We start from the raw sequence: 26,792 nt of genomic DNA on the forward strand, positions 1-26,792 counted from the left end.
GCTTGTCGTAAGAGGCTACTAATAGGATTGGGTGGTGAAGCTCGCTCACTTGGTTGATGCATGCCATCGTATCCCAATTGCGTGGATCGATGCTCATGATGTCAATCACTGGATTGTCTGTTCCAGACTCGATTATTTACAGACCGTCGTCATTTAGATGGAATATTTCCGAGAGCGGCATTAAACAACAAACAAAACAGGTTAATAACTAATCGAATTAGGAGCTTTCACGTATCGTTGAGTTGACGATATTTTGAAGTCGGAAAATATAGTCCAAACAGGGCTGAATATTGGACAATCATCCACGGAACCATGGGTCATTTCACTGCTGTATAACCCAGATTGATAACACACATAAACACCAGGTCTGGTCACGTGACGTAGACATAACCGGATTACGATTTGCTTAGAAAGCATTATTTAAATCTCCTGAGCTTTAAAATGGCTCGAGATATGGCTTCCCTGAAGGTAAGTTGGATATAATTCAGACATTTTCGCTCTTACCATATGGTGTGACGTATCTATTCAAACCGTGAACACTAAAAGCATTTATATATAGTTAATGTTGCATATGCTGATAAGGACAATGCGTGAAGTCTATTGTTAGTGTCCCGGCCCTGATGGTGGTGGCGTCTCATGCACTCCGTTATTCTTGCCCATTAACTGCTGTTCCTTGTACGTTGGATAGCTTCGACATTGACTCACAAACACTGATTTGAATCTGAATATTGTATGGGCAATATTCTGCTCTATGGTCAGGCTTGATAGCTTTGTTGATGCATGTTATCGTATCCCCATTGCGTGGATCGATGTTCATGATGTCAATCACTGGATCGTCTGGTCAAGACTCGATTATTTACAGACCGCCATCATTTAGCTGGAATTTTGTTTAGTATGGCGTTAAACAACATACAAACAAAGTATTGTGCCGAAAACTCTGGAATAGAATCAGTTGGCGTTTCAGATTCGAACGCGCGTTCACATGTTCCGGCATGCCGAAGGGACGCAACTCTGCACAGCGAATTGCCTGTCATAGACAACTTTGAAACCATGCTCCCTATCTCTTTCAGTAGGTCAAACAGGAAGAGACCTCTGGTCTGTAGTAATAATTGAACTCATCTATTGACATGATATTCTGAAGCTCATTTCATTTCGGTAAGGCGAGAGAAATATGGTATTTGTTGTGATTTACTGACACGATTTCATTCAAATGACACATTCATTCCTTTCACAGACTTTGGTCCTTGCACTGTCTATGGTTCAGCTAACCGGTGCGATCGGTATGTGTGAATGAGCTGTGGAAGTTAGAGGAATTTTTCATTTTACCAACTCGTAGAATAATAGAACATAATTTAGCGAACTTAACGCTGTATATAATCGTCGTATATTAAACCAACCCTAAATAGATCCGGCTTTCTGGAAAAGGATGGGGTTGTGGCGCACTAAATGACCAAGGGGCCTGTACATAATGCGGTAAACAGTTTGTCAATCAACAAATTGCTATATTTTGCCGTTGTACAAAACAACTTTTGCGTTACAACGAGGGGCGTTCAATAAGTTTTGCAACTTCAATATAAGACCAAGTCGCAGAATATCTTTTGCACTTTTATTTTTCAATATAATCTACATTCACCTCAATACACTTATTCCATTTGTCCTTCAAGCTATTAATACCACTTTTATAGAAATCCGCAGATAGGCCCTCTAACCATGCCTCTGTGACAGCCTTTATGTCTTCGTCATCCTGGAAGCCTCTTCCACGTAGGGCATATTTCATTTGCCGGAACAGGAAATAGTCACTGGGAGCTAAGTCTGGGCTGTAGGCTGGGTGATTTAACTTAGTGTATTGAGGTGAATGGAGATTATATTGAAAATATAAGTGCAAAAGATATTCTGCGACTTGGTCTTAATATATTGGAGTAGAAAAACTTATTGAACGCCCCTCGTATCTTTGTACGCCAATGTTTAGGTATGGGAGTTACGATCAGTTTAGCGCTAAGTTCCCTTTGTGCAACGGCACCCTGCACCCCACCCGATCTGGATCAGCGTATGTATATGCAAAGAAAAAACATCCCAAACGCTCAAATCGGTAATAATACGAATGATGAATATTAAAAGGTATACACACTATTTTGTGTGTGGTCAGTTGAACATATTCCACGTATACTAATAACGAAATGGCGAATGTTGTGAGTCAATACACCGACCCACAACGTTGACACCAGTTCCCCGCGTTAAACGGTGATTCAGAGGCGTCCTTACCCTTGGGTTCCACAGAGTTCTCCACGCTCGACCATCTACGGAGTCGCACGCCGGCGGATGTCCAGGCCCGGGCGGCCACGGAACTCATCATGAGGGTCGTGGGGGACAGACGCTCGGACTTTGACATCAAAGTCGACCCCAGCAGCGGCCCAGCAGACAGGGACACCTTTACTGTGAGTAGCGTTTACATGTCACTGTCGTCATCGTCTTATACAGCAACGCCATGGTAGTGGGTGTCATCATCGGGAGTCAGTCAGTTTGGTTTAACGACGCTTTCAACACATCTTCCCCAGGCAAGGGCATTAACTGGGTAGAAAGTCCAGTTTCCACAACTGGAATTATATGTTATGGATATAAACTCCCCGACCCAATTTCCCGACTCCCCGGGATCCGTCAAGACTGTCTAAATGCAAGAAATACCAGGAAGAATAGGAAAACATCGGCATACCTTATAGTGAAACAATACAGTGTATCGCGGTATAAAAGCAATTAAAGCACGTGCAGCCTGGACTAGATGGAGTCATGACATGACAATCTGAGTGAGTGAGTGAGTGAGTTGGGTTTAACGCCGCTTTTAACAGTATTCCAGTTATATCACGGCGTGTCAGCTTAATGTGGGAGGAAGGCCCGAAGTGATGCAGGTCTCAGACGTTTACCACTTCGGTGAAACCCACGAGCACGGGTATGGTGCTGACAAACCTAGAAACATAATCGGGGCGAACCGGGATTCGAACCCACAATCATAGGTTTCTGGCGTGCCCAAGGGACGCAACTCTGCACAGCGAATCGCGGCGCCTTAGACGACTGGGCCACCCGTGCCCCCCATGACAATCTGAACATGGTTAAAAAACTTAACACGATATATGAGGTTCGAATCACGTCATGGAATTTTCATGTTTAAATAAAAATTCTGACTTTTAACCAATCATCAAACACAATTTTGTTCAGATCAAGGGGAAAGTTTATAAAACGTTAAATTTCATGGAATCCCCGCTTACCCGGGCATTCTGAGGGAATAACTCCTTTACGGGTTTACCCGAGAAAAGTCGGACCTAGATTTATAACAGAGTGACATCGTTAGAGGTTTATAAAGTCAGTTAACGCACTTGCCACGGGAAGATGCTTTCAACAGTAATTCAGTTATGTCAGTTTGGTTTAATGAAGATCAAAATGATCTTCAATCGTTGTCGACCAACGTTCTTGTGTTGCCGAATGTTCTTAACTCACAAAAACAGATTTTGAGCTAAAACACTAAGGATAATACATGAGGCGAATCTGGGATTCGAACAACAGCAGCAGATCGTGCCACTAGTCCTGATTAAGATCTTCGGTCTGTGGCCACCATGCCCGTGCTCGTGGGTTACACCAAAGTGGTAAAAACCTCCATCACTTCGGGCTTTGTTTTCACATCAAGCTGACACTCTGTATTACAACTGCAATAAAAATCGGCTTTAAACCCAACTCACTCACCCACAAGCACATTATGCATTCGTCGTTAGGACCTCAAATGCTCCAGGTGACACCAATGGTCCGATCAGCAAATCTCGTTCCTTTCAGTTATCGCGGAATGACCGATCGTGTTTTCAGCAGAAATGCACGATCGTGTTCAGAGTGTCCATTTTCAGCAGAAATGGCTGATCGTGTTGAGAGAGAGTGTACATTTTCAGCAGAAAGGACCGATCGTGTTCAGAGTGTCCATTTTCATCAGAAATGGCTGATCGTGTTCAGGGTGCGTATTTTCATCAGAAATGACCGATCGTGTTCAGAGTGTCCATTTTCAGCAGAAATGACCGATCGTGTTCAGAGTGTCTATTTTCAGCAGAAATGACCGATCGTGTTCAGAGTGTCTATTTTCAGCAGAAATGACCGATCGTGTTCAGAGTGTCTATTTTCAGCAGAAATGACCGATCGTGTTCATAGTGTCTATTTTCAGCAGAAATGTCCGATCGTGTTCAGAGTAACTAATAGTCTGAACCCCTGGTTTCAGCTAGAGCAGTCGGGATCTAAGCTCTCCATCACGGGGACCAGTGGTGTGGCGGTCGCCATGGGCTTCTACTACTACCTCAAGTACTACTGTGGGGGGCAGTTCACCTGGGCGGGACAACAGGTCGCCCTGCCAACAGTATTACCTAAAGTTTCCATGGTGACAGTTACCTCCAATGACCGGTAAAAAGAAGCCTGGTTGACTTTCCACTTGAAATGTCTCAGATCTGAACGCATATCTACTGTACATTACAGTTACTTCAGATAAGGATATTCAAGCGGTGTGGAAAATGAAATACAAATATATATATATATAAAAGACCAATATTCTTTCCAAGCAATACGCACACATGCACACACAGTAAGCTTAGGGGCGGTGGTTAAAGCGTTAGCTCGTCACGCCGAAGACCCGGGTTCGATTCCCGACATGGGTACAATGTGTGAGGCCCATTTCTGGTGTCCCCCGCTGTGATATTGCTGGAATATTGCTAAAAGCGGCGTAAAACCAAACTCACTCACTCACGGTAAGCTTAAACGCGACCCCATGTTACCCAGTTAAACCCCATTTCACCTCACCTCACATCATCAATTTGCAGGTTTCGGTACTACCAAAACGTCTGCACCGTCAGCTACTCCTTCGCCTGGTCGGACTGGGACCAGTGGGAACGTCACATAGACTGGATGGCCTTGCAGGGCATCAACCTGCCATTGGCCTTTACAGGACAGGAGGCCATCTTCCAGAGGGTAAGTGGACTGGATGGCCTTGCAGGGCATCAACCTGCCATTGGCCTTTACAGGACAGGAGGCCATCTTCCAGAGGGTAAGTGGACTGGATGGCCTTGCAGGGCATCAACCTGCCATTGGCCTTTACAGGACAGGAGGCCATCTTCCAGAGGGTAAGTGGACTGGATGGCCTTGCAGGGCATCAACCTGCCATTGGCCTTTACAGGACAGGAGGCCATCTTCCAGAGGGTAAGTGGACTGGATGGCCTTGCAGGGCATCAACCTGCCCTTGGCCTTTACAGGACAGGAGGCCATCTTCCAGAGGGTAAGTGGACTGGATGGCCTTGCAGGGCATCAACCTGCCCCTGGCCTTCACAGGACAGGAGGCCATCTTCCAGAGGATAAGTGGACTGGATGGCCTTGCAGGGCACTAACCTGCCCTTGACCTTCACAAGGACAGGACTCCTTCTCCCAGGGTTAGGTAAAACGGATGGCCTTGGATTGTATCAACCTGTCATTGGCCTTCACAAAACAAGAGGTTGTTTCGCAAGCTAAAGTAGTACCCTTTAGATATAAAGCCGATATTAACTTGGATTGTTTAAACTACTTTGTTGTAGAGACTTTGAGAAAGTACAATGCGTCTCTATCTACCATTAATATATTTTAATACCTTCTGATATTTAGGTCTATCTGTCAATGGGCTTCACGATACAAGATATGGAGGCACATTTCGGCGGACCAGCATTCTTAGCTTGGTAGGAAAATTGTTATCTACTATTTGTCTTTCATCAAGGTTAATGATTTACTAAATATCCCTTGGGTTGAAGATATAATGACACATGCTGACTATGAATGGTGTAGACGAGAACGATGAATATGAATACGACGACCACATGTTTAGCTCACCCGGCTGAACTTCAAGTGAGCTTATACTGCTGCCTGTCTGTTGGTTGTGCCTCGTTCACATCTTCCGCTCAAAAACCACGGAACCAATGATGAAAGCCCAATTTGTTGAAGAGGTTCGAATCCGATTCATTGTGGCCGCGGCAGCCATATTGTAAAATTCATGTATAGTCATTACTAAGCCATTTGGGGAATGAAAGTTGGTACATGTGTAGAAGTAGAGCTCAATATATATGTTCTGGATGTTTTTTGCCATATCTTACACTTTGACTTTGACCTTCGCCCAGACTGGAAATTTGAACTTCTGATATTAATTTTCTGAGCCAGTTCCGTTCAAAATGTAAATTAAATTAAATTTGGTATATATGTAGTTAGTAGTGGGGGTAAATACATACGTTCCGGTTTGTTTGTAATATCTGATATGATCCTGATTAGACCCGTGTTTTTTGACAATTCACTTAAATTTTTTTTCAAAATGCACTGTCATGCACAGTAACTATCACCATCACCATCTCAGTAACCACTGGACCAATGAAGCTGAAACATCACATATTTGTTTCCAATGACTGCATCCTAATTTGTTGAGAAGATCTGATTCATCCTAAGAAGTGGTCACGTTGGTTCAAGCAATTGTATGTTAGATTAACTCACAACGAATATTATCCTTATCAAATCAACCACAAATCGGTTTATCACACTTCATTATCTGAAAATAGGGCAAGAATGGGAAACATACGTGGCTGGGGCGGTCCTCTGCCCGAATACTGGATGGACAGACAGTTGGCTCTCCAGCACAAAATACTGGACCGGATGAGGTCACTTGGCATTATTCCAGTACTTCCGGGGTTTGCTGGACATGTGCCAGCCGCCATTACAAGGTAAACCTCGGCTTTTGGCAAAACATTTATACGTTCTCAAATGAAAATTCTTTTCATGAAAGCACTTACGTACTACTTCTGTTTCTAAACTAACGGAAGAAAATAACTGTTCAATAAAAAGAAATTTATTCTGAAATTAAATAGGGCGTCTTGAAGACATCTTGTCGACCATAAGGTCGTGCTTCTCAATTGGCACGTGCGTTTATGGATGCGTGAGTGTTTGTTGGGATCATGATACTCACACACGTGTTCTTTAATGTGAACAGCACACAGTGATTGTTTACGTGCCAGGTGCTCATTAAAACACTGTTGTTTTAAACGTAAATAACGCAGTGCCACGGCTTTCTGAAAATTAACGTGAATCGCCGTCGGTGTGCTGCAAACAGGAATGGCTTAAAACGAAGTTAATCAAACACATCTCTTTGGAGACGTTATCTACAGCAGGGCAACTCTCGTTCCTTTTTTTCAGGGTGTTCCCCAAGGCCAATGTAACCCGACTCGGGAGCTGGGCTAACTTCAATGCTAATTATTCAGAGTAAGTTTCTTCACATGTCTGCATGAATGCAGGTTCTCTTGTTTATATATAATTTTAGAAATATAACATTAAAATAATCGCCTTTCCACAATGTTGTATAACGTTGAAGGCAAGTCAAAATAATTTCATTTCCTAAATCACGTTTTTCCTGAAATCGAGGTGTACGGTGGGGCAAAAACTACTTGTTTTCTTTAACGTTCGTTCGGGAGTTCCCGTACACATGCGGTCAACTGGGCGATAAGGAACACGATACTTAAATATACGTTTCACAGAATGAGAATGCTTTGTCTCCAATTCGTTATGTGATTGCCATATGGTTATATCCCTTCGTTATTTTGTTGAAACAGGCCGGGCAGGTTTGTGTGTTTGTTGTTTAACGCCGCACTCCGCATTATTCCAGCTATATGACGGCGGTCTGTAAATAATCGAGTTAGGACCAGACTATTCATGATTGACATCATGAGCATCGATCTACGCAATTGGACACGATGACATGCATCAACCAATTGCAAGTCAGCGAGCCTGACAACCCAAACCCGTAAGTCTCCTCTTACGATAAGCATAGTCGCCTCTTGCAGCGTTAAACAACAAACCCTATCACTATCTGATAGGGATTCGTAAACACATGCTTGTGAAATAGTCAGAATTGTACAATGGACTCTGAGATTTCTCATGATTATGAAAATGGTTTTTGTCGCTTTTATTTTCTTTCAGAACCTATCTGCTGGATTTCAACGACCCCCTTTTTACTACAATTGGTTCGAAGTTCATCAAGGCTGTATGTTTCACTGATATTTTATTAGTAACAATCTTGTTTAGAAGAGGCTATCTGTTGGTCTTTATGTCCGGCCGTCTGTTCGGATATTTTGAAAACATGCAGATCCAGACATATTATTGGAGGTTATCATAATTTCGTGTTAATTTCCTTCTTGAATCTAATACTAGGATTAATAAATATATGTGGAAAGATCAATACATGACTCTTTTTATGGATAGCAACTTCTTTTAGTCTTTGTCACGACGTTTCAGAGCTACTTCTTGCGTCTTCATCAGGTGAATGCTGAGTATGATAAAAAGATGGCAACGTAAAGACAAGGCAAATGACATAGGATTGATGATTAATGCACAAAGATAACAGCTTGTGTTGTGCAACAAAGATATATCACTTACTCAGCATTCGCCTGGCAAAGGAGCAAGAAGTAGCTCTGAAACGTCGTGACAAAGAATAAAAGAAGTTGCTATCCATAAAAAAGTGTCATGTATTCATGTTCTACCAACTTCTAAATGCCAATCGAAGACTTTATATGGAAAGTCTTTTAATAATATATCATAAGCCAGATCTAAGCAATAAATAATAGCGACTACCTGTATTTGCAACTCATTCACAGAGATGATCCAAGTTCATCACTGTCACAGGCTAATTTGCACATCTCATGACCGGACTATTTTTGTTGTTTGGGAAATGTGAACAGTCCGTGCACATGGTAATCATTTCTCCAAGGGGGGCACGGGTGGCCCAGTCGTCTAAGGAGCCGCGATTCGCTGTGCAGAGTTGCGTCCCCTGGACACGCCAGAAAACTATGATTGTTGGTTCGAATCCCAGTTCACCCCGATTATGTTTCTAGGTTTGTCAGCACCATACTCGTGGATTTCACCGAAGTGGTAAACGTCTAAGACCTGCATCACTTCGGGCTTTCCTCCCACATTAAGCTGACACGCCGTGATATAATTGGATTAATGTTAAAAAAAGGCGTTAAAAACAACTCACTCACTCACTATAATAATGAATATGTAGCACCAATGACGTAACAGATTGAAAGCATTTCACTGACCACATACTGCACACCATCGTATGTGTCCTAGGTAAAAGGGGGCATGGGTGGCCCAGTCTTGAAGGCGCCGCAATTCGCCGCGCAGAGCATGTCCCTTAAGCTCGCCAGAAACCTGTGATCGTAAGCTAAGCCAATAAAGCGCAGCCTGGTTCCCTGGGTATGCTGCGCTGGCGCAACCCTGACAGTGACACCGACAGTTAAGCGCAGCATACCAAGGGAACCAGGCTGCGCTTTATTGGCTTAGCTTACCCTGACAGTGACACCGACAGTTAAGCGCAGCATACCCAGAGACATGGTACCAGTCTATTTCCCCCGCGGTTTGTCCACAGATGGAGGACGAGTTCGGCATTGATCACATCTACAACGCGGATAGTTTCAATGAGATGACTCCAGCGTCCAGGTAAGTGTGCATTAGAGTGCTCAGTTGTAGAGGTGGTGTAGGGTGGAACGTTGGTGGTTCGATCCCCGGCCGCGTTATACAAAAAGACGTTAACTGATTTACAGTAACTTTTACAGTCAAGGCGCTACTTATTACTGTTTACATACTGAAAACTTTGAATGATAAGTAAAACCTCGGAGTTTTATCGACTCGTGTTGATATAAATTTATTTGATATCAAAAGACACGAGGTTGAGATGGTCCATTTTTACATAACTTACTGAGCTGTATATTCAGTGTGCATCAAATTATGATCTGAGACAAAGGAACCGGATTTCTATAAAAGTGGTATTCAAAGCTTGAAGGACAAATGGAATAAGTGTATTGAGGTGAATGAAGATTATATTGAAAAATAAAAGTGCAAAAGATATTCTGCGACTTGGTCTTATATTGAAGTTGCAAAACTTATTGAACGCCCCTCGTATAACCTCACGTCAAAGATTTCCATATGCAATTGCCATCCGTTAACATGAACATATTTCTTTTGCTGGTGAGATCGAACCCTGCACAATCAGATTTTGAGAGAAGCAGTACGGAACAAATAGTAGACATGCATAATCTGTATCTGGGGCAGTGGGGTAGCCTAGTGGTTAAAGCGCTCGCTCGTCACGCCGAAGACCCGGGTTCGATTCCCCACATGGGTGCAATGTGTGAAGCCAATTTCTGGTGTATTGCTGGAATGTTGCTAAAAGAGGCGTAAAACCGTACTCACTCGTAAATATGTATCTGAAAACAGTAAGTATGCCAGCATGCAGAATAGACATTGACAACGCTTATGGCTGTCTCACGGGCTTGTTTGACATCGAGGTTTTGATTATAGGCGCCTGCTGTGTTAATACCATGTACATGTATATACCACTCAATAGAAGTTAAAGACAACCCGATTCTTTCATATTACTGTCACACAGCTACTTTTATGTGTATACGTTTTTGTGTCACTTCAATGTCCCGGCTGTGGTAGACCATCAGGTTTCGTTTTGATGGTTTGACTGTTAACTTTATGTTTCTTTATGCTTACAACTTATATAAATCTATATGTACATTTTGTAAACTTTTACAATTAAAACTAGCTGTATAACATAACTATAGTTAGTCTGTCATGCCATGAAACGGGCGGTCCTTAACTACCTTTGAGTAGCATATATAGGAATATAATGTATATATTTGTTTTCAGCGACCCCGCGTACTTGGCATCAGCAGCACGAGGAGTGTATAACGCAATGGTGGCTGGAGACTCCCAGGCCATTTGGTGAGGGCAATAGTATCTATATACCCAGTACTTTCACACTGGCATAATACATAAAAATGGAAAAAGCGGGTTTTTTCAGTCTGGTTCCCTGGCCCTGCTGCGCGGGCGCTACACTGTCAGTGCAGCGCCAGCGCAGCATATCCAGGAACAAGGCTGCATTTTTATATGGTTTCGTTTGTATGTTTCAATTACAAAGTTTCCTCTCATCTCAGAATTCTGCACATCATGCCTGGTGACGCGCTTTCGTGACGGCAACGATGTAAATTGGTCGTCACACGGTCGAATCGAACGCTTGACGTATCAATTAACGTCACGTCATATTGTTCGACTTTCGCACAAGGCATTTGCACAAAGCGACCGTGATTCTATACAACACCCAAATTTTCAGATGCCAATGTGTCGTATGTAGCCTTAAGATGGCTTTGTGCAAATACGACCTATACATGTCCAGCGTGATATCAAGGGAGGAAAGTGAGGCTTGTGTTATGTGTTGCTGTATATTTACACTACGCGTAATATATTGATGTTCGATGAAACATGATACATAAAGCTTTGAAGATCTGCCAGTACTGAAGGTGTTTGTACACCATCAACACTTGGATTGGGGCTCTACGACCGTCTTAATACACTTCACAAAACTTTGCACATCGGTTTTTCGATTTATACCTCAATGAACCGAAAAAAATCCACAGTCAACCATTAAAAGTAAATTCGACAAGGAAAACATGGACAATAGTTTAACCAAACAGTTGTACATATCAAAGCAGACACGAATGACGAGATTGGTAAACATTCCAGGTGTAGGAATACATACTGTGGCGTTACATGAATCAGGTCATTGTTAATTAAATGCACCCAACTTGACACGCCCACAAAGTCAGTAGCCAATCAACGGAGAGTAGGATCAAAACAAGGTTTATAGGACCTGTCAATCAAGGCAAGAGGTGAGAAGAACTGCAACAGTCAGACTGTAGCGAACTCGAACAAATATGTCCGGGAGAAGGCGGCTGTTTCAAATCATGATCAGTTACCGCCAGAGTTAAACAATAGTTCCCTGAGAACGGGAAGACACAGTTGGAAAAATGCGGGTTAGAAATAAAACTTGAAATTTGTGGAACCCCAAAAAGTGGACAAAAAACAGGCGAGCGAACCTGCACGTTTGCTGTTTCATTCCTTCTCGGCCTTCGGCTTCAAGGGGTTATTGGATAATGAATATGCATGACTTTCGCTAAATGTCCTGTGCATGACGATACTCTCCCGAACAGAATGTAATATTGGGATTCCCCGACATTCTCTACGTAGTAATAAAAGTAGTCCGCTTCGGTGGGCGTGACTTAATTTTTTACATTCATTGGGAAATGAATGGAATAACAAGTGACCAATACAGCTAATCAGAATGCAGGAATTACAATGAACACAACGAAAATTTAATGAGTGCCTTATAGATGGAACTGGTCTTGCACTTATCCACAGGCTGATGCAGGGCTGGCTGTTTGTGAATGGGAATTTCTGGAAGGACCCTCAAATCAAGGCCCTTCTTACTGCAGTACCACGGGTAACTAACATTTAATAATATTACATGTCTTACCTTACGATGGAGCCGGGGCATAGACATACGCCATTGTTACCTAATAAATGTATGTTTCGTCAACACAGTACAATTGAGTGAGTGAGTGAGTTTGGTTTAACGCCGCTTTTAACAGTATTCCAGTTATATCACGGCGTGTCAGCTTAATGTGGGAGGAAAGCCCGAAGTGATGCAGGTCTCAGACGTTTACCAACACAGTACAAGATGATATACATAATTATTTATGATTACATAGGACTGTCGGAGCAGAGTGATCTCAAGTATTCCAATAATTATAACGTTTATAATATGAGGCGATACGAATTTGGATTGTGTGGTCACAATGGCCGTCCTGTGTGGTTTGGGTTTCCCCCACTCACTTAAAAGAAAAGCAACAATCAACCAACCATCAACCCTTCCAATCAATCAACCAATCAATCAACAGGGCAAGATGATCATACTGGACCTGTACTCCGAGCAGTCTCCGATCTTCTCCCGCACGGAGTCTTACTACGGGCAACCGTTCATCTGGTGCATGCTGCATAACTTTGGCGGGCTTAACGAAATGTACGGCGAACTAGACAAGGTCAACGAGGTAAGCCTAAGGTGCCTGTTTTAATATAACACGATTAGACCTGCATGGTAGGTACCAATAGTGAACGGCACTAAAAAAACTTTGAAAAATGGACCCGTGAAGATCCGGGGTAGAATAGGTCGTCAGCAACCCATGCTTGTCGTAAGAGGCACTCCCGTGAAGATCCGGGGTAGAATAGGTTTCTCAGCAACCCATGATTGCCGTACAAAGCGACTATGCATGTCGTAAGAGGCGACTAACGGGATCGGGTCGACAGGCTTGCTGACTTGGTTGATGCATGTCATCGTATCCCAATTGCGTGGATCGATGCTCATGCATCTTCCCGAGGCAAGGGAGTTAACTGACTATAAAAGTCCAGTTTCCACCCTTGCCGAACTAGGCTGGTATTATGGAGTTAGATTTTGGCTGGACTAACGAGTCGATGCATAGTGCAATCGAAATCGTTAACCGAAATCGAAATCCGGTTCGGGCGATTGAAGAATTTGCAAAGCATGTGCACCGCCAACTCGTTGTCAACAGATATTTTCCAAATCTTTTCAAGTTTTTAATCAAGGTGCTCACATGATTTGATGCACTTCGAGATGTTAGACCCGTTTTATCATAATATAGATCTTGATTGTCGATCAGATCGTCTTGTCTTGGCGCCGCCAATTTGTTTGAAACAAATGCAAGTGACACGAGAGGTGGAATCTGATTGGTCCATAGGAGAGGCATAGAAGAGACACAACTCGTGGCGTACCATCGAGCCCAGGAATTCCAGCCTAGTTCGGCAAGGGTGGAAACTGAACTTTGATGATGTTCATGATGTCAATCCCTAGATTGTCAGACCCAGACACGATTATTTACAGACCGCCGTCATATAGCTGGAATATTGCTGAGTGTAATAGCTTCATTTTATAACTGTTTTACAAGCACGCTGTTAATAGTTCCACACTTGCCATAGTCAATGTAATCAACTCCCCTCGCCACGAGCAATCAGTAAAAATCAAGGGTCATCTGCTCATCTGCGAGACCGCCAGCATCTCAGCCTGTTTGTTGTGTTGCAGGGTCCGTTCAAGGGACGTAACTTCCCGAACAGCTCCATGGTGGGTACGGGTCTCACCCCGGAGGGCATCAACCAGAACGAGATCATGTACGAGTTCATGAATGAACAGGCGTGGAGACCCGGACCTGTTAACACAACGGAGTGGTGAGGTGTTCGCAGCGTCATGAGTGTCATGCATAGGCCGATCCCCCCTTTTGAGAACCAAATATAGTATGTACTAGACAATCAAGCACCAATGAGAGATGATATTGATATCTCGGACTCCTCCCTTTTAAAAATGCTGGAACCGCCCTTGTCATGCGTTGTTCGCCGTGTCTGAAGCCAAATCCATAGCAGCCTAGTCCCCTTGTAGCGCAAGCGCAGCAAACCAATGGAACCAGGCTAACTCCATGGACATTTGCACAATTTCTTTCTCACGTAAATACAGTGAACCCCGCGGTAATTTGGGTTGGAATTGGTCTTCAGCAACATTTTCTTGCCGTAAGAGGCGACGAACGGGATCGGGTGGTCAGGCTCGCTGACTTGGTTGATGCATGTCATCATAACTCAATTACGTAGATCGATGTCCATGTCAAGCACATGATTGTCTGATCCACACTCGATTACCTACAGACATCATATATCTGGAATATTGCGGAGTGCAGCGTTGAACAACAAACAAACGAACTTGTGAGGTCGACAACGTAATGCTATTTTCGTTTCTGACATGTTTTCCAGGATAGATCAGTATCAAGCACAGCGATACGGGGGCGGCAACCCAAGCACTTCCGCCGCCTGGGATTATCTCAGGGTAGGTGTCGTGTGAGAATACCCCCAGAGGAATCCAGTACAAAATATGTTCCCTGGCATTATTTATCTTACGTAACTGGTGAGGTAGCTGGTGGATAGATTTGCTAGGCACGCCCAGTGTTATTACCCTTCCTGACGCTCGGCATTAATGGGCTAAAACAAGGACTGCATGGTCGGGTTGGAGTCAGTATACTGTCTGAGTGCAGAATCATGTTAAACTGGGGGGCACGGGTGGCCCAGTCGTCTCAGGCGCTGTGCAGAGTTGCGTCCCTTGGGCATGCCAGAAACCTATGATTGTGGGTTCGAATCCCGGTTCGCCCCGATTATGTTTTTAGATTTGTCAGCACCATACCCGTGCCGGTGGGTTTCACCGAAGTGGAATATAACTGGAATACTGTTAAAAGCGGCGTTAATCACAACTCACTCGCTCATGTTAAACTGCGGCATGGTATCTCAGTGGGCTAGTACTATAAATCCGCATCAGTCCGGACTAGTACAAGCGCGCGCGCACTCACGCACGCACGCACGCACACACACACAATAATCTTGGACGTCACGTTGAACCCCATTTCTCCTCACCTAACCTACGCACCCAGAAATCACTCAATCTCATCAACATCAGACCTTAGTTCCTCGCTACCGCTAAGCGAGAACTGAGATCTGAATTTGATGAGTTTGGAAATCACTACATATATACATGTAAAAGTAGCTTCTTGCTACTAAGCTACGTTCAGCGACCTATGGACATGCGACTGAGTAACCATGGTTTTACGATGTTTTCAGCAATCTTCTAGCATAATAACGAGGGTGACACTAAATATATGAAAAAATTATTACTCTGAAGCATGGAATTATACAATTCCTTATCAAGAGTTTTCTGTTCATCTCCAGCAAAGCGTCTACAAATCGGGGTCAACGGGGGTCACCATCATCCATCGCCCGTCGATAGGCAGCCACGAGTCGGTGAGAGCACACTTTAGAAGTGCAACCTTGAACCCATTTAATCTGAAATGTTTGTTATTGTAAGGGTGGGCTTTTTAGGAGGTGATGGGGAGGGGTTGCACAATGTGTTTCTTTGAAAGGATGAGTCACATTATTATGTTCTCACAATCGATTTATCAAGTATATATACAGGTTATCTATTGAACAATAACTGGGTTTTCTAAACCAGGGGTCAAAAAAGATGTTCTGGTACGTACCCACATTATTCGATGGTGGTGTATTTGATACGGCAAATTTGTACGACAAATGACTCTAAAGAAAGACCTAAACAGTCACAGCGTCCACACCAAAACCGAACGTGTCTCCAACATTGTGCACTTTGTGTCACGAACACCAGTTGTGTCAGAGACACGAGTAACACGTTTCAGTATGTAACGGAGCATGGTGTCTTTAATATCGATCCTCAAGCCTCTAATCTAACCTTTGATATGACCAGCCTTATTTAGTACGTCAAAGGGGTCACACTATCAACCAGTCGTTTCCTGATTCAAACCCGAACTAACGTTTTGTCCCATCAGGTTATAACTGTAATATTGCACGATGTGGTGTATATATTCTACTCCATTTTTCACAGGGATATTTATATCTTTTCATGATACACAAAAAAAGGATCTAAATATAAATATATCTGATTATCCCTATCAAAAGATGAGTTGTATAATTTCTTCACTGTTGACGCCGTCCAGGTGGGCTACGACCCCGAGATGCTGTACCAGGCGTGGGACAAAATGGTGGCCGCCCAATTTACAACGACGGCTCTCCGTGGACAACCACTGTTTGTGTGAGTGTGCACCACATTTACACTGGGCTCCGTCTATTCGTGTCAGTAAGATGTGTTCGGTTTTTGTTTAACGCCGCACTCAACAATATTTCAGCTATATGACGGCGGTCTGTAAATAATCGAGTCTGGACCAGACAATCCGGTGACTGACATCATGAACATCGATCCACACAATTGGGATACGATGACATAAACTAGTGTCCAAAAGAAACGATACCAACTTATTTTCAAAATTGTTTTTTACTAAGTGAATTGTCAAGTATGAAAACATGCCAATTCGTATTGCACATCCCAAACACAGCATAGGCGATAAAAAATACCGGGAACACGTGATCACTTCCGGGAAAAAACGTAAATTTTGTGAAAGTGACATTTCCCTCTCTAGCATGTTCTGCACGTGCAGAAAAACTGTATAAAACGGCTGATCAGACACGTTGATATCACAGCAACAAAAAGAACACAAGATATGCCACGTTTGACAGCCATCGAGAGAGAGAGAGCCGTTGGAATGGTCCAACAAGGAGCGTCACACGTCGACGTCGCCAGAAGGTTGGGCTGCGCACGCATCACTATCACCAGGTTGATGCAGCGGTTACGTCAGACAGGTCAGACGTCAGACAGGCCCAGGAGTGGAAGACCACGAGTAACCACGCCCCGTGAAGATCGTTACATCCGGGTATTACACCTGAGGAACCGCACCGTAACAGCGACGTCCACGGCGGCTACAGCACTGGGACACAGGATCAGTCGACAGACCGTCTACAGGAGACTACGGCAGTATGGTATCCGGCCACGTCATCCCTACCGCGGACCGCTCCTGACGCCTCGACACCGGAACAACAGACTGATCTGGGCCAGGCGAGTTCGACGTTGGCAACGGAGGGACTGGGCACGTGGTATGTTCTCTGATGAGAGCAGATTCCTCATCTTCAGAAACGATTGACGGCAGCTTGTATACCGACGATTTGGTGAACGTTTGGCGCCTAACTGTATCCAACAGGTCCGGCCGTTTGGAGGTGGAGGGTTAATGGTTTGGGGTGGCATATGTGGTGACGTCAAAACGATGCTTGTCGTAATTCGTGGAAACCTGAATGCACAGCGTTATCTTGAGAATGACATCCTACGGCCTGTTGTGGTGCCCTTTATTCAGCAACAGCCTCGTGGACTCCTTTTCCAACATGACAATGCAAGGCCACACACAGCAAGATTGACACAGAACTTCCTTGCCAACGCCAACGTACAGGTTTTGCCATGGCCCGCATGTTCACCGGACATGAATCCCATCGAGCACTTATGGGACCACCTCGATCGGCAAATCCGACGTCGCCGTGTGCCTCCAGTCAACGTCCAGGACTTGGAACGATGTCTCCTCGAGGAATGGCAACGCATCACTCTCAACGTCATCAGTCCGTAGGCGTGTTCTGGCATGTATTGATGCTCACGGTGGACATACCCGCTACTGACTTGACTTTGAGACGTGTGGTGTGACATTTCCCGTTGTTTCTGTGATCAGTGCTCTAACGAAATGTTCATTTTTCGACCCCACACATCTTTAAAGGCTTGTCATATTGGTTGTACAGATTTTATTGAAATGAAATTTTTGTACAGATGTTGTGAAAGGATTTCTCAAAAACATAACACCAATCCTAAACTTCTGCATTGTTTAGTTTTTCTTTTATGTCGTTGCAAACAGGTGGTATCGTTTCTTTTGGACACTAGTTTACATCAACTTAGTCAGCGAGCCTGACCACCCGATCCCGTTATCGCCTCTTACGACAAGCATAGTCGCCTTTTACAGCAAGCATGGATTGCTGCCGCAGTAAGAGCCAGGATTACTTCGCGAAGCACATGGCATTCACCAATCGTCCATTTCCGTAACCGAATCGAAATGGTCACTAATGGCCTGGATGAGTTCGTGGAACCATGACTCTAAGATGTTTTTTTGCATTTATCGAGTTATTGTAAAACCCGATGTGAACACTTCGCACACCTACTCAGTGTACATCCATAAACACAACAATATTGACGCCAATTCCTAATTGTTTATATTTAAATTTTCATTACCATATATGGTAACATGGTAACGTCGCCACGTAAGTTTTCTGTTTGAACTTTGAACGATTCATGCGTACGGAATAATGTCCCCTGTTCCGGAGACGATAGTCCGAATGGCGAGATTTCCGTAAGAGCAACAAAAGTAATAAGATAACAAACAAAAGTGGAAACTTATCAAGGGAGCCAACATATAATTGGCGCTGACAGGTGATTAGCAATGAACGCATGGAAACCAACACTTAACAGTAAATTTGTGCTTATAATTAGAAGCGATGGACAACTGGAGACTTAAATTATCACTGATAGGTAAATGGGATTTAGATATTGACTTATCACTGCATAACGCTGCGGACTGTTCCCTGGTGATTTCCTCATTTAGGAGAGTGCCAAAAATGGTTTTCTTCAGATCAGAAGTCTGAAAGCAATGGGTGGATTAGTGTGGATGTGTTCTAAGGATCAAAAGTGATTTGTAAAATATAAAAAAAGATTTACTTGCTATTATATATTTGGGTGATTATCTGGTTCTGCAAACAAATAACTGATAGCCTGAGAGAATAAACAGTGAGTTTAGTAGTCAGCCACAGTGATGTGTGACTAACTCGTCCGTATCTGTACCTTTTTCTAGCTACGATAAATAATCTTATTTTCTGATTAAATGGTGATAAAGTTGTTATTTCGGACTTAAGTTGCAGCTATCTTGACAAAATTACATATTAGTTTGACGAGGACATTGATGATAACGGTGTCTATGAGTGAAGTTCAATAGGAGAAGAATAGGTGACCAGCTTGTATGCCACTGTTTGTATACCTGATAAGTGTGATTTGATAAGGGTGGATGATAAGCAGCTGTAGATACAGATACAGGTATCAAGGCTTTAGATGTGTTTGCTTAACCAGCACAATAAGATATACTGGTCCTGGATTATGTACAGTGCGCGTTAAAAAATTTTAACCTTAAATACTGGACGATTGACGGCGAAATTATAATATTCCCTTATTTCACAATTTCCGATAACTTATATGTAAAATATAACTTCATAACATATTTGTAAACTTTTGTCCATTTCCCCCATGTTAAGAAACCAATTCATCGAACTTGCCCAGCTATAACGACAAGCAAGGACTACTTGGGTACCCCATTTTAACATTAAAATGGTCATACTATGTTGTTTGTATGTATTTAGAATATACTTCTATACATGATGAATGTGACATCCCTTGATGAAGGAAGTGTAATGAATGTGTATACTAGTGTTCAACGCTGTCTATGAAAGGGCAGGTTCAGCAATGACAGCTGAAAAATGAATGAGTGTAGTTGCTGACCAAATGTATTTTGTTTCAGAATGATACAATCTGTATTTATATCAGAGAGGTTCAATACTTTGAGAACAGGGCCTACATTTTACTGTAAGACTCGGGTAGACTAAGAGTTATCGTTCTTGTTTGAAGTTGCACTCGTGTTAAGATGTCAATGTGTATCCCAAGCGTCGAGAGGTGCACGTCTTGTCCCGGGATTTCACGAGTTGGTCACGAATGAGTCAATAATATCATGGCGTATGCCGAAAACAGACGAAAACCTATAAAACACGTTTCTTGATCATAGTATTACAAGGGTGCGGTTTGAAGTTAAATTACTGAAAAGGTATCGAAAACATATAACATCACTCTCATTAAATCAGATCTTAGTTTTCGCTAGCGCAAAACAAAGATCTGAAGACATCCCATTACGGGTCACGTCAGAACGACCTTTTGCGAACATTGACCCACCAATGAAATGACTGACAAGAAATCGACATTATCCAATCAGAAGGCAGCTTTCTCGAGCTTTACGACACTAGTTTCAAACTGGCGACTACGCTTCGAAACATATTTTGACGTATTCTCGATTAAAAAATTAAAACTGATACGAAAAACATTCTGGAATGGCTTATAGATGGCCTAGATTGTACGGATATAATCATAAAACCAGCAACTGTCGTTCGGAATACCCCGTTTTAAATATTTCGTGGTTGCATGATTAGAAAACACATTCCGACTGTAACTTTCATGATCTGGTAAGCGACGCTCTGATTGGTTAGATGAAGGTCGTTCTGACGTGAGCCTTAATGGGATGTCCTCAGATCTTTGTTTAGCATAGCGAGAACTAAGATCTGATTTTAATGAGATTGCATATAATATATAAGGAATTCGTAACGTACACCGTTATTGTTTTAGAATGTTGAATCTGCGTACCAAATACGATTCCCTTTGTGTCCCGCGTTCCACACTGCTGAGTCCCGAATACCTTCCAAATAGACCCCCGCATCCGCGTACCAAAAGGCGGTTGTCGGCCTCGTATATTCCCGATGCAAATCTGCTAGTTCTAATCCTTGATACTGCTTCTGACTATACATCCGAAGTGAATACGTTCATCACTAAAAGGACCTCAGGTTTACGTTCATAGGAACACCATGGGAATTCTGGGTTATCATGGGCACCCACCAACCTATGCTGGTCGTAAAAGGCGACTACCGGGATCGGGACGTCAGGCTCGGGGACGTGGTTGATAGCGTGCCAGGGTACCCCGACGGCGGGATGCGTTGCTCATGGTCACTGGATTGTCTGGTCCAGGCTGGATGGTTTACAGGCCGCCGTCATACAGCTGGAATATCTCTATGTGTGGCGTTGAACGGCAAACAAAAGATGCTTAAGCCCATAGCAACCATGTATGAAGACAAGGACGTTTTTCAGGTACGACCTGATTGATGTGTCGAGGAACAGCCTGCAGGTGCTCGCTATCAAATACTACGCTGATGTCATCGCAGCCTACAACAAGAGTGACACAGCCAGTCTTAGGTAGGACAAGGCTGTATGGAGTATCTAGATATGTTCAAGCATGTTTCTTCATCGATAGATGATAGCAGGATTGGTTGCGAAGCATAATTTCCTTTCGTTGCTTCCCTTCGTTGCTAGACTATTGGACTATACCAATCTTGTATGCACAGAGATAGGGCGCGTCTCCAACATCAAGCTGGTAGCCGTTACACATCTGAACTACTCTACAGCGTGGCGTTAGACCAAGTCACTCATTTGAACAACACTAATGTCTCTGTTACTTTGGGACCGGTCATTTGGCATTCTGGATTCTGTGTTTGAGGAGTGGTTCTGAAAAAGAATATTCAGCCTCATAGTTTTAATAAGAAAAAATAATCTGGTTTTACAGATAAATATCTAATTTCCATACAGGATCCCAGCTGGTCCTAACTCAGTCAAGGTGATTGGTGCGTGAGTGAGTGAGTGAGTGAGTTGGGTTTAACGCCGCTTTTAACAGTATTCCAGTTATATCACGGCTTGTCAGCTTAATGTGGGAGGAAAGCCCGAAGTGATGCAGGTCTCAGACGTTTACCACTTCGATGAAACCCACGAGCACGGGTATGGTGCTGACAAACCTAGAAACATAATCGGGGCGAGCCGGGACTCGAACCCACAATCACAGGTTTCTGGCGTGCCCAAGGGACGCAACTCTGCACAGCGAGTCGCGGCGCCTTAGACGACTGGGCCACCCGTGCCCCCGATTGGTGCGTGAGACAGCGTCCACTTACTCATAGATTTAAGTATTCCTCCCTGGGATTAGATGCCAAGTCTTAAAGCTTGTCAAGAGCCCTCTTGACTGAGGAGTGCTTCAGGCACATGTATATGTTGTTGAGCAATAATTGTGATATATAGAATTATATTTCAAATAAGTTTCGGTTGTTATAGACACAGAATAAATATATAACATGTATGTGTGAATATTCCCAGAACTGCTGGTGCCAAGATGATCGACCTTCTGAGTGACCTTGACACACTACTTGCTACTGACGTTCACTTCCTGTTGGGCGCGTGGACCGGTGACGCGGCCAGACACTTCTCTTCAGCCTGGGAGAAGGCGCTGTATGACTTCAACTCACGGAACCAGGTGACTCTGTGGGGACCAACAGGGCAGGTGCGTGTATTAGTACCCTGCATGACTATGAGGTGACAACGCCATGTCGTAGAGGTGAGGTGAGGTGAAATGGGGTTTATCGGCGATCAAGATTATTGAACTTGTATAGCCACGTGCATGCATGTGTGTGTGGCTGGTTGTCCAGTCCAGGCTTGTGTCGGTTTTATAGTCTGTGTTGGTATGATATATTTTGTGTATTGAGAAAATATATTTTTGTAACTGTGATACCATGCCACAGTCGGACATGGTTACCACGCTTAGAGTGAGTGAGTGAATTGGGTTTAACGCCACTTTTAACAGTATTCCAGTTATATCACGGCGTGTCAGCTTAATGTGGGAGGAAAGCCCGAAGTGATGCAGGTCTCAGACGTTTAGCACTTTGGTGAAACCCACGAGCACGGGTATGGTGCTGACAAACCTAAAAACACAATCGGGGCGAACCGAGATTCGAAACCACAACCATAGGGTTCTGGCGTGCCCAAGGGACGCAACTCTGCACAACGAATCACTGCGCCTTAGACGACAGGGCCACCCGTGCCCCCCTCTACGCTTAGACACAGTATACCGACTCCGATTGTTTCATCCCCTCGTGCCGAGCGCCAGAGTGACGATAAGTACTATCTTTTAACGTCTTAAAGTCCTGAAGCAGCCTAGGGATAGAACCACCGACCTTCCTTTCTCCAAGCAGACGCTCTGTCCACTAGGCCAGGGAGGCGGTCCCGATATCGGAGAGCAAGTCTCTCCCCAATCCTTCGTGGAAGGGTGGCCCAATAGTTTAAGGAAACGCAACCCGATGGACACTTCCGTTCCTAACACGTGCCAGTATCCGCTTGTTACTTGTTTTGACGGCAGTTACTGCTATGGAATATCTTGGTGTCAAAGGGGCGGTGGGTAGCCTAGTGGTTAAAGCGGGGTTCGATCCCCACATGGGTACAATGTGTGAAGCCCATTTTCCTGTGTCTCCCGCCGTTATATGGCTGGAATATTGCTACAAGCGGCGTAAAACCATACTCACTCACTCTTGGTGTCTGAAGAAGGATGTAGATTGGGGGATGAAATGTTAAATTTTTCAAGACAATATTATCTTGATGACACATATTTAATGATGCGTACATCCTAAGCGATTATATTTTGCTCTTTTTCAGATAATGGATTATGCCTGTAAAATGTGGTCTGGGCTGATAAATAGGTGAGAAAGAATGCATGACGTTTGCCGCTCAGTTGTTTTACTTGAAATTGATTTCAGGTATATTAAATGTTTTTGCGAAATGTTTTTGATAATGACTTTGATAATGCTTGATAATGTTTGGTAATGTTTGGTAATGTGGTTTCAGATACTACAAACCAAGGTGGCAACTGTTTATAAACACTTTAATCAACTGTACTCAAACGGTAAGTGTGACAGTAGTTTGTAAACAACAAATATATCTATTTCATCTTGCTCCAGTTGTTGTCATCCTCGCTTATCCAGGGTATTGTATATCCATTCTTTAATATATACTCTGGATCCGTTCACCACCATAGATGACGTCATCAACTCCATCTCTTGTATTACTAACATCACGCATTTAATTTTCTTGCTCATGATCTTGAGGTCAACAACCAATAAAAATGCCTCTACTGTGCAATATTTCAAGACGGAAGGGTGGCCAATCGTCTAAGGCGTTGCAATTCGCGGTGCAGAGTTGCGTCCCTTTGGAATTACAGAAGCCTATGGTCGTCTGTTCGAATCCCGATTCGCCCGACTATCATTCGGAGCGTTGTCAACACCAGACACCTGCTATTGGGTTTCACCAAAGTGGTAAACGTCTGAGACCTGCATCATCTGGCTTTCCTCCCACATTAAGCAGACACCCTGTGATGTAACTGGAAAACTGTTCAAAGCATGTTAAACCCAACTCACTCACTCACACACTCTAAACAAATTTGAGTGGAGTACTGGAAGGGGCACGGGTGGCCCAGTCGTCTGAGGCGCCGCGATTCGCTGTGCAGAGTTGCGTCCCATAGAAACCTAATGATTGTTTAAATCCCGGTTCGCCCCGATTATGTTTCTAGGTTTGTCAGCGCCATACCCGTGCTCGTGGGTTTCACCGAAGACCTGCATCACTTCGGGCTTTCCTCCAAGCTGACACGCCATGATATAACTGGAATAATGTTAAAAACGGCGTTAAACCCAACTCACTCACTATAATAATGAATATGTAGCACCAATGTCGTAACAGATTGAAAGCATATCACTGACCACATACCTCACACCATCATATGTGTCCCAGGTAAAAGGGGGCATCGGTGGCCCAGTCTTTCCTCCCACATTAAGCTGACACGCCGTGATATAACTGGAATAATGTTCAAAGCAACGTTTAACCCAACTCACTCACTCACTGGATGTATGCTGTTTTCTTCATTCATGAAAGAACGGTGTAATTTGATAGAACGTCGATATTTAGAGTGGTGCCATTCGAACAGAACACAAAAGCCATGGCTAAATGGTTGGCAGTATCGTCGAGTCACATCGATCTATATCCACCTGTGGTTTGTTTTAGTTTTGGTACCATCCGCCCCTCTGTTAAGAATCTCTATAATAAGAATGTCTATAATATAGATATGCGTTTTGAATCAGGAAATATTGAATAAAATGTATCTCAGAAAACAGCGTTCAACAGTGGTGTGTATGGCCAGGAAGTGTTGAACACGGTGGAAATACCATTCTCCTACGACCAGACTGACTTCCCTAATGAACCCGAAGGTAGGATTATCGTCCATCAGAGAAAACGTGACTAGAGCGGCGCATTCGTGACCAACTCGTGTTATTCCGGGATAAGCCGAATAGCGATTCTTGCAGGTTACGGAAAGGGGCGAGTGGCGACGAATGTAGAGCGCCGCGATTGAATACGCTCCCTGTACCTCATGCTGGACGCAAGGGGCGACCACTCCTGGATTAGGTAGCCACAATATAATGGCCTTATAGTAGCAACCCCGGAAGCCTGTCACGCTGTCTACCATTGGTGTATCTATTTCAGTCAGCGAATGATGGAGTATGGTTTTATGCCGCTAAAAGCGGCGTAAAACCATACTCACTCTCTCACCCACTTCGGCTGTGAGCACACTGAATTATATATTTGATTGGAGACTACAGTAATGAGTATTGATTGCAAACATCCTGGATTGTTGTAACACACCAACTGGATCAAGTCTGTTAACCAATACGTCACTGCTTCACAATATCCATACAAATACATAGTATCGAGGCCTGTTAGAATTAAAGATTCTAGCCTTTTTCCTAGTGTGTATTGAATTGTGTAAAATAGAACGATACGATCTAACCAATCAGCCCAATGTATGGGTGACTCAAAGTGCAGATATGCTAGCACATTATTCGGGAAGCAGTTTTCGTTTGTTAGCCAAAAAAATGTCAACTAACTGTTATTTGTGTTGCAAACATGTCGCCAAATGATTTGGTTATATGTATTCATATACATCAACGTGATTAGTGGGAAAGGTGCGCACCTGTCTACTATACAACCTTTGCAAATCGGTCCGAGGTTGGATTCGCATGTGATGGTGTCTCAATTATTTTCAATATAAATATATTTTGATCACTAAAGCTATATACCACTTTCGTGTTTCTATAGGTAATGCTATTGCAGCGGTGATCGAGTTTCATTCCAAATACCGACCAGAAACAAAGTCCAAGTTCTTCTCGCAGTTCCCCAACGTCCAGTCGTCGGATACCGTGGGAGGATTCTCCTACGAATATGCCAAACGCTTCGGTCGGGCTCACTATTAGAGGAGTGGAAGACCTTATGATATCAGTGTGTGTCATATTTCGATGCCACTGTGAGAATAAACATTCATTATTCAACAAATAGCCAGTTTGTGTATTTTATCCCCGATACAGGCAGGATCCGCTGGTCGAATCCACATTGGCCCCGATTGTGATTCCAGGTTTGTCAGCACCACGACCATGCTGTGTCCATCCAAGTAATAAACATCTACATGTGTTAAGACAGAATTTCATCCCGCAATAATGTGACTGAAATGTTTGAAATACATGTACTGTTCAACGCGTCAAAATGATAAGATCAGTCTTTTGTCGCGAATAGCTGGACTGATATGGCGTTGGGTATTTCCTTCGTGCTACACGACCCGTGAAGATCCGGGATAGAATAGGTCTTCAGCAACCAATGGTTG

At 43.6% G+C, this 26,792-nt stretch overlaps 1 protein-coding gene across 1 annotated transcript; it reads left to right on the plus strand.

The window, feature by feature from the left end:
• Window positions 1-349: 349 nt before the first annotated feature.
• On the plus strand, window positions 350-26,467 carry LOC124135581 (alpha-N-acetylglucosaminidase-like). Its single transcript, XM_048399666.1, has 23 exons — window positions 350-468; window positions 1,235-1,280; window positions 2,278-2,435; window positions 4,250-4,428; window positions 4,842-4,989; window positions 5,653-5,723; window positions 6,588-6,749; window positions 7,219-7,284; window positions 7,999-8,062; window positions 9,446-9,516; window positions 10,729-10,803; window positions 12,277-12,358; window positions 12,816-12,965; window positions 14,012-14,154; window positions 14,728-14,800; window positions 15,691-15,762; window positions 16,488-16,582; window positions 21,368-21,472; window positions 22,418-22,601; window positions 23,747-23,790; window positions 23,936-23,993; window positions 25,248-25,347; window positions 26,234-26,467. The coding sequence occupies exons 1-23, from the start codon at window positions 442-444 to the stop codon at window positions 26,386-26,388; spliced, it is 2,328 nt and encodes a 775-aa protein (XP_048255623.1). The 5' UTR covers window positions 350-441; the 3' UTR covers window positions 26,389-26,467.
• Window positions 26,468-26,792: the final 325 nt, after the last annotated feature.

The sequence above is a fragment of the Haliotis rufescens genome, unplaced genomic scaffold, assembly GCF_023055435.1.
Source record: "Haliotis rufescens isolate VD_foot unplaced genomic scaffold, xgHalRufe1.0.p SCAF_2, whole genome shotgun sequence".
Lineage (NCBI taxonomy): Eukaryota > Metazoa > Mollusca > Gastropoda > Lepetellida > Haliotidae > Haliotis > Haliotis rufescens.

What these genes read in the sequence shown, in the direction of transcription:
- LOC124135581 (XM_048399666.1), top strand. Translation starts at nt 442, where the DNA reads ATGGCTCGAGATATGGCTTCCCTGAAG. An exon ending in TTCTTACTGCAGTACCACGG is followed by an intron (nt 12,359 to 12,815) that starts GTAACTAACATT and finishes ATCAATCAACAG; the next exon opens with GGCAAGATGATCATACTGGA. An exon ending in CGATAGGCAGCCACGAGTCG is followed by an intron (nt 15,763 to 16,487) that starts GTGAGAGCACAC and finishes GACGCCGTCCAG; the next exon opens with GTGGGCTACGACCCCGAGAT.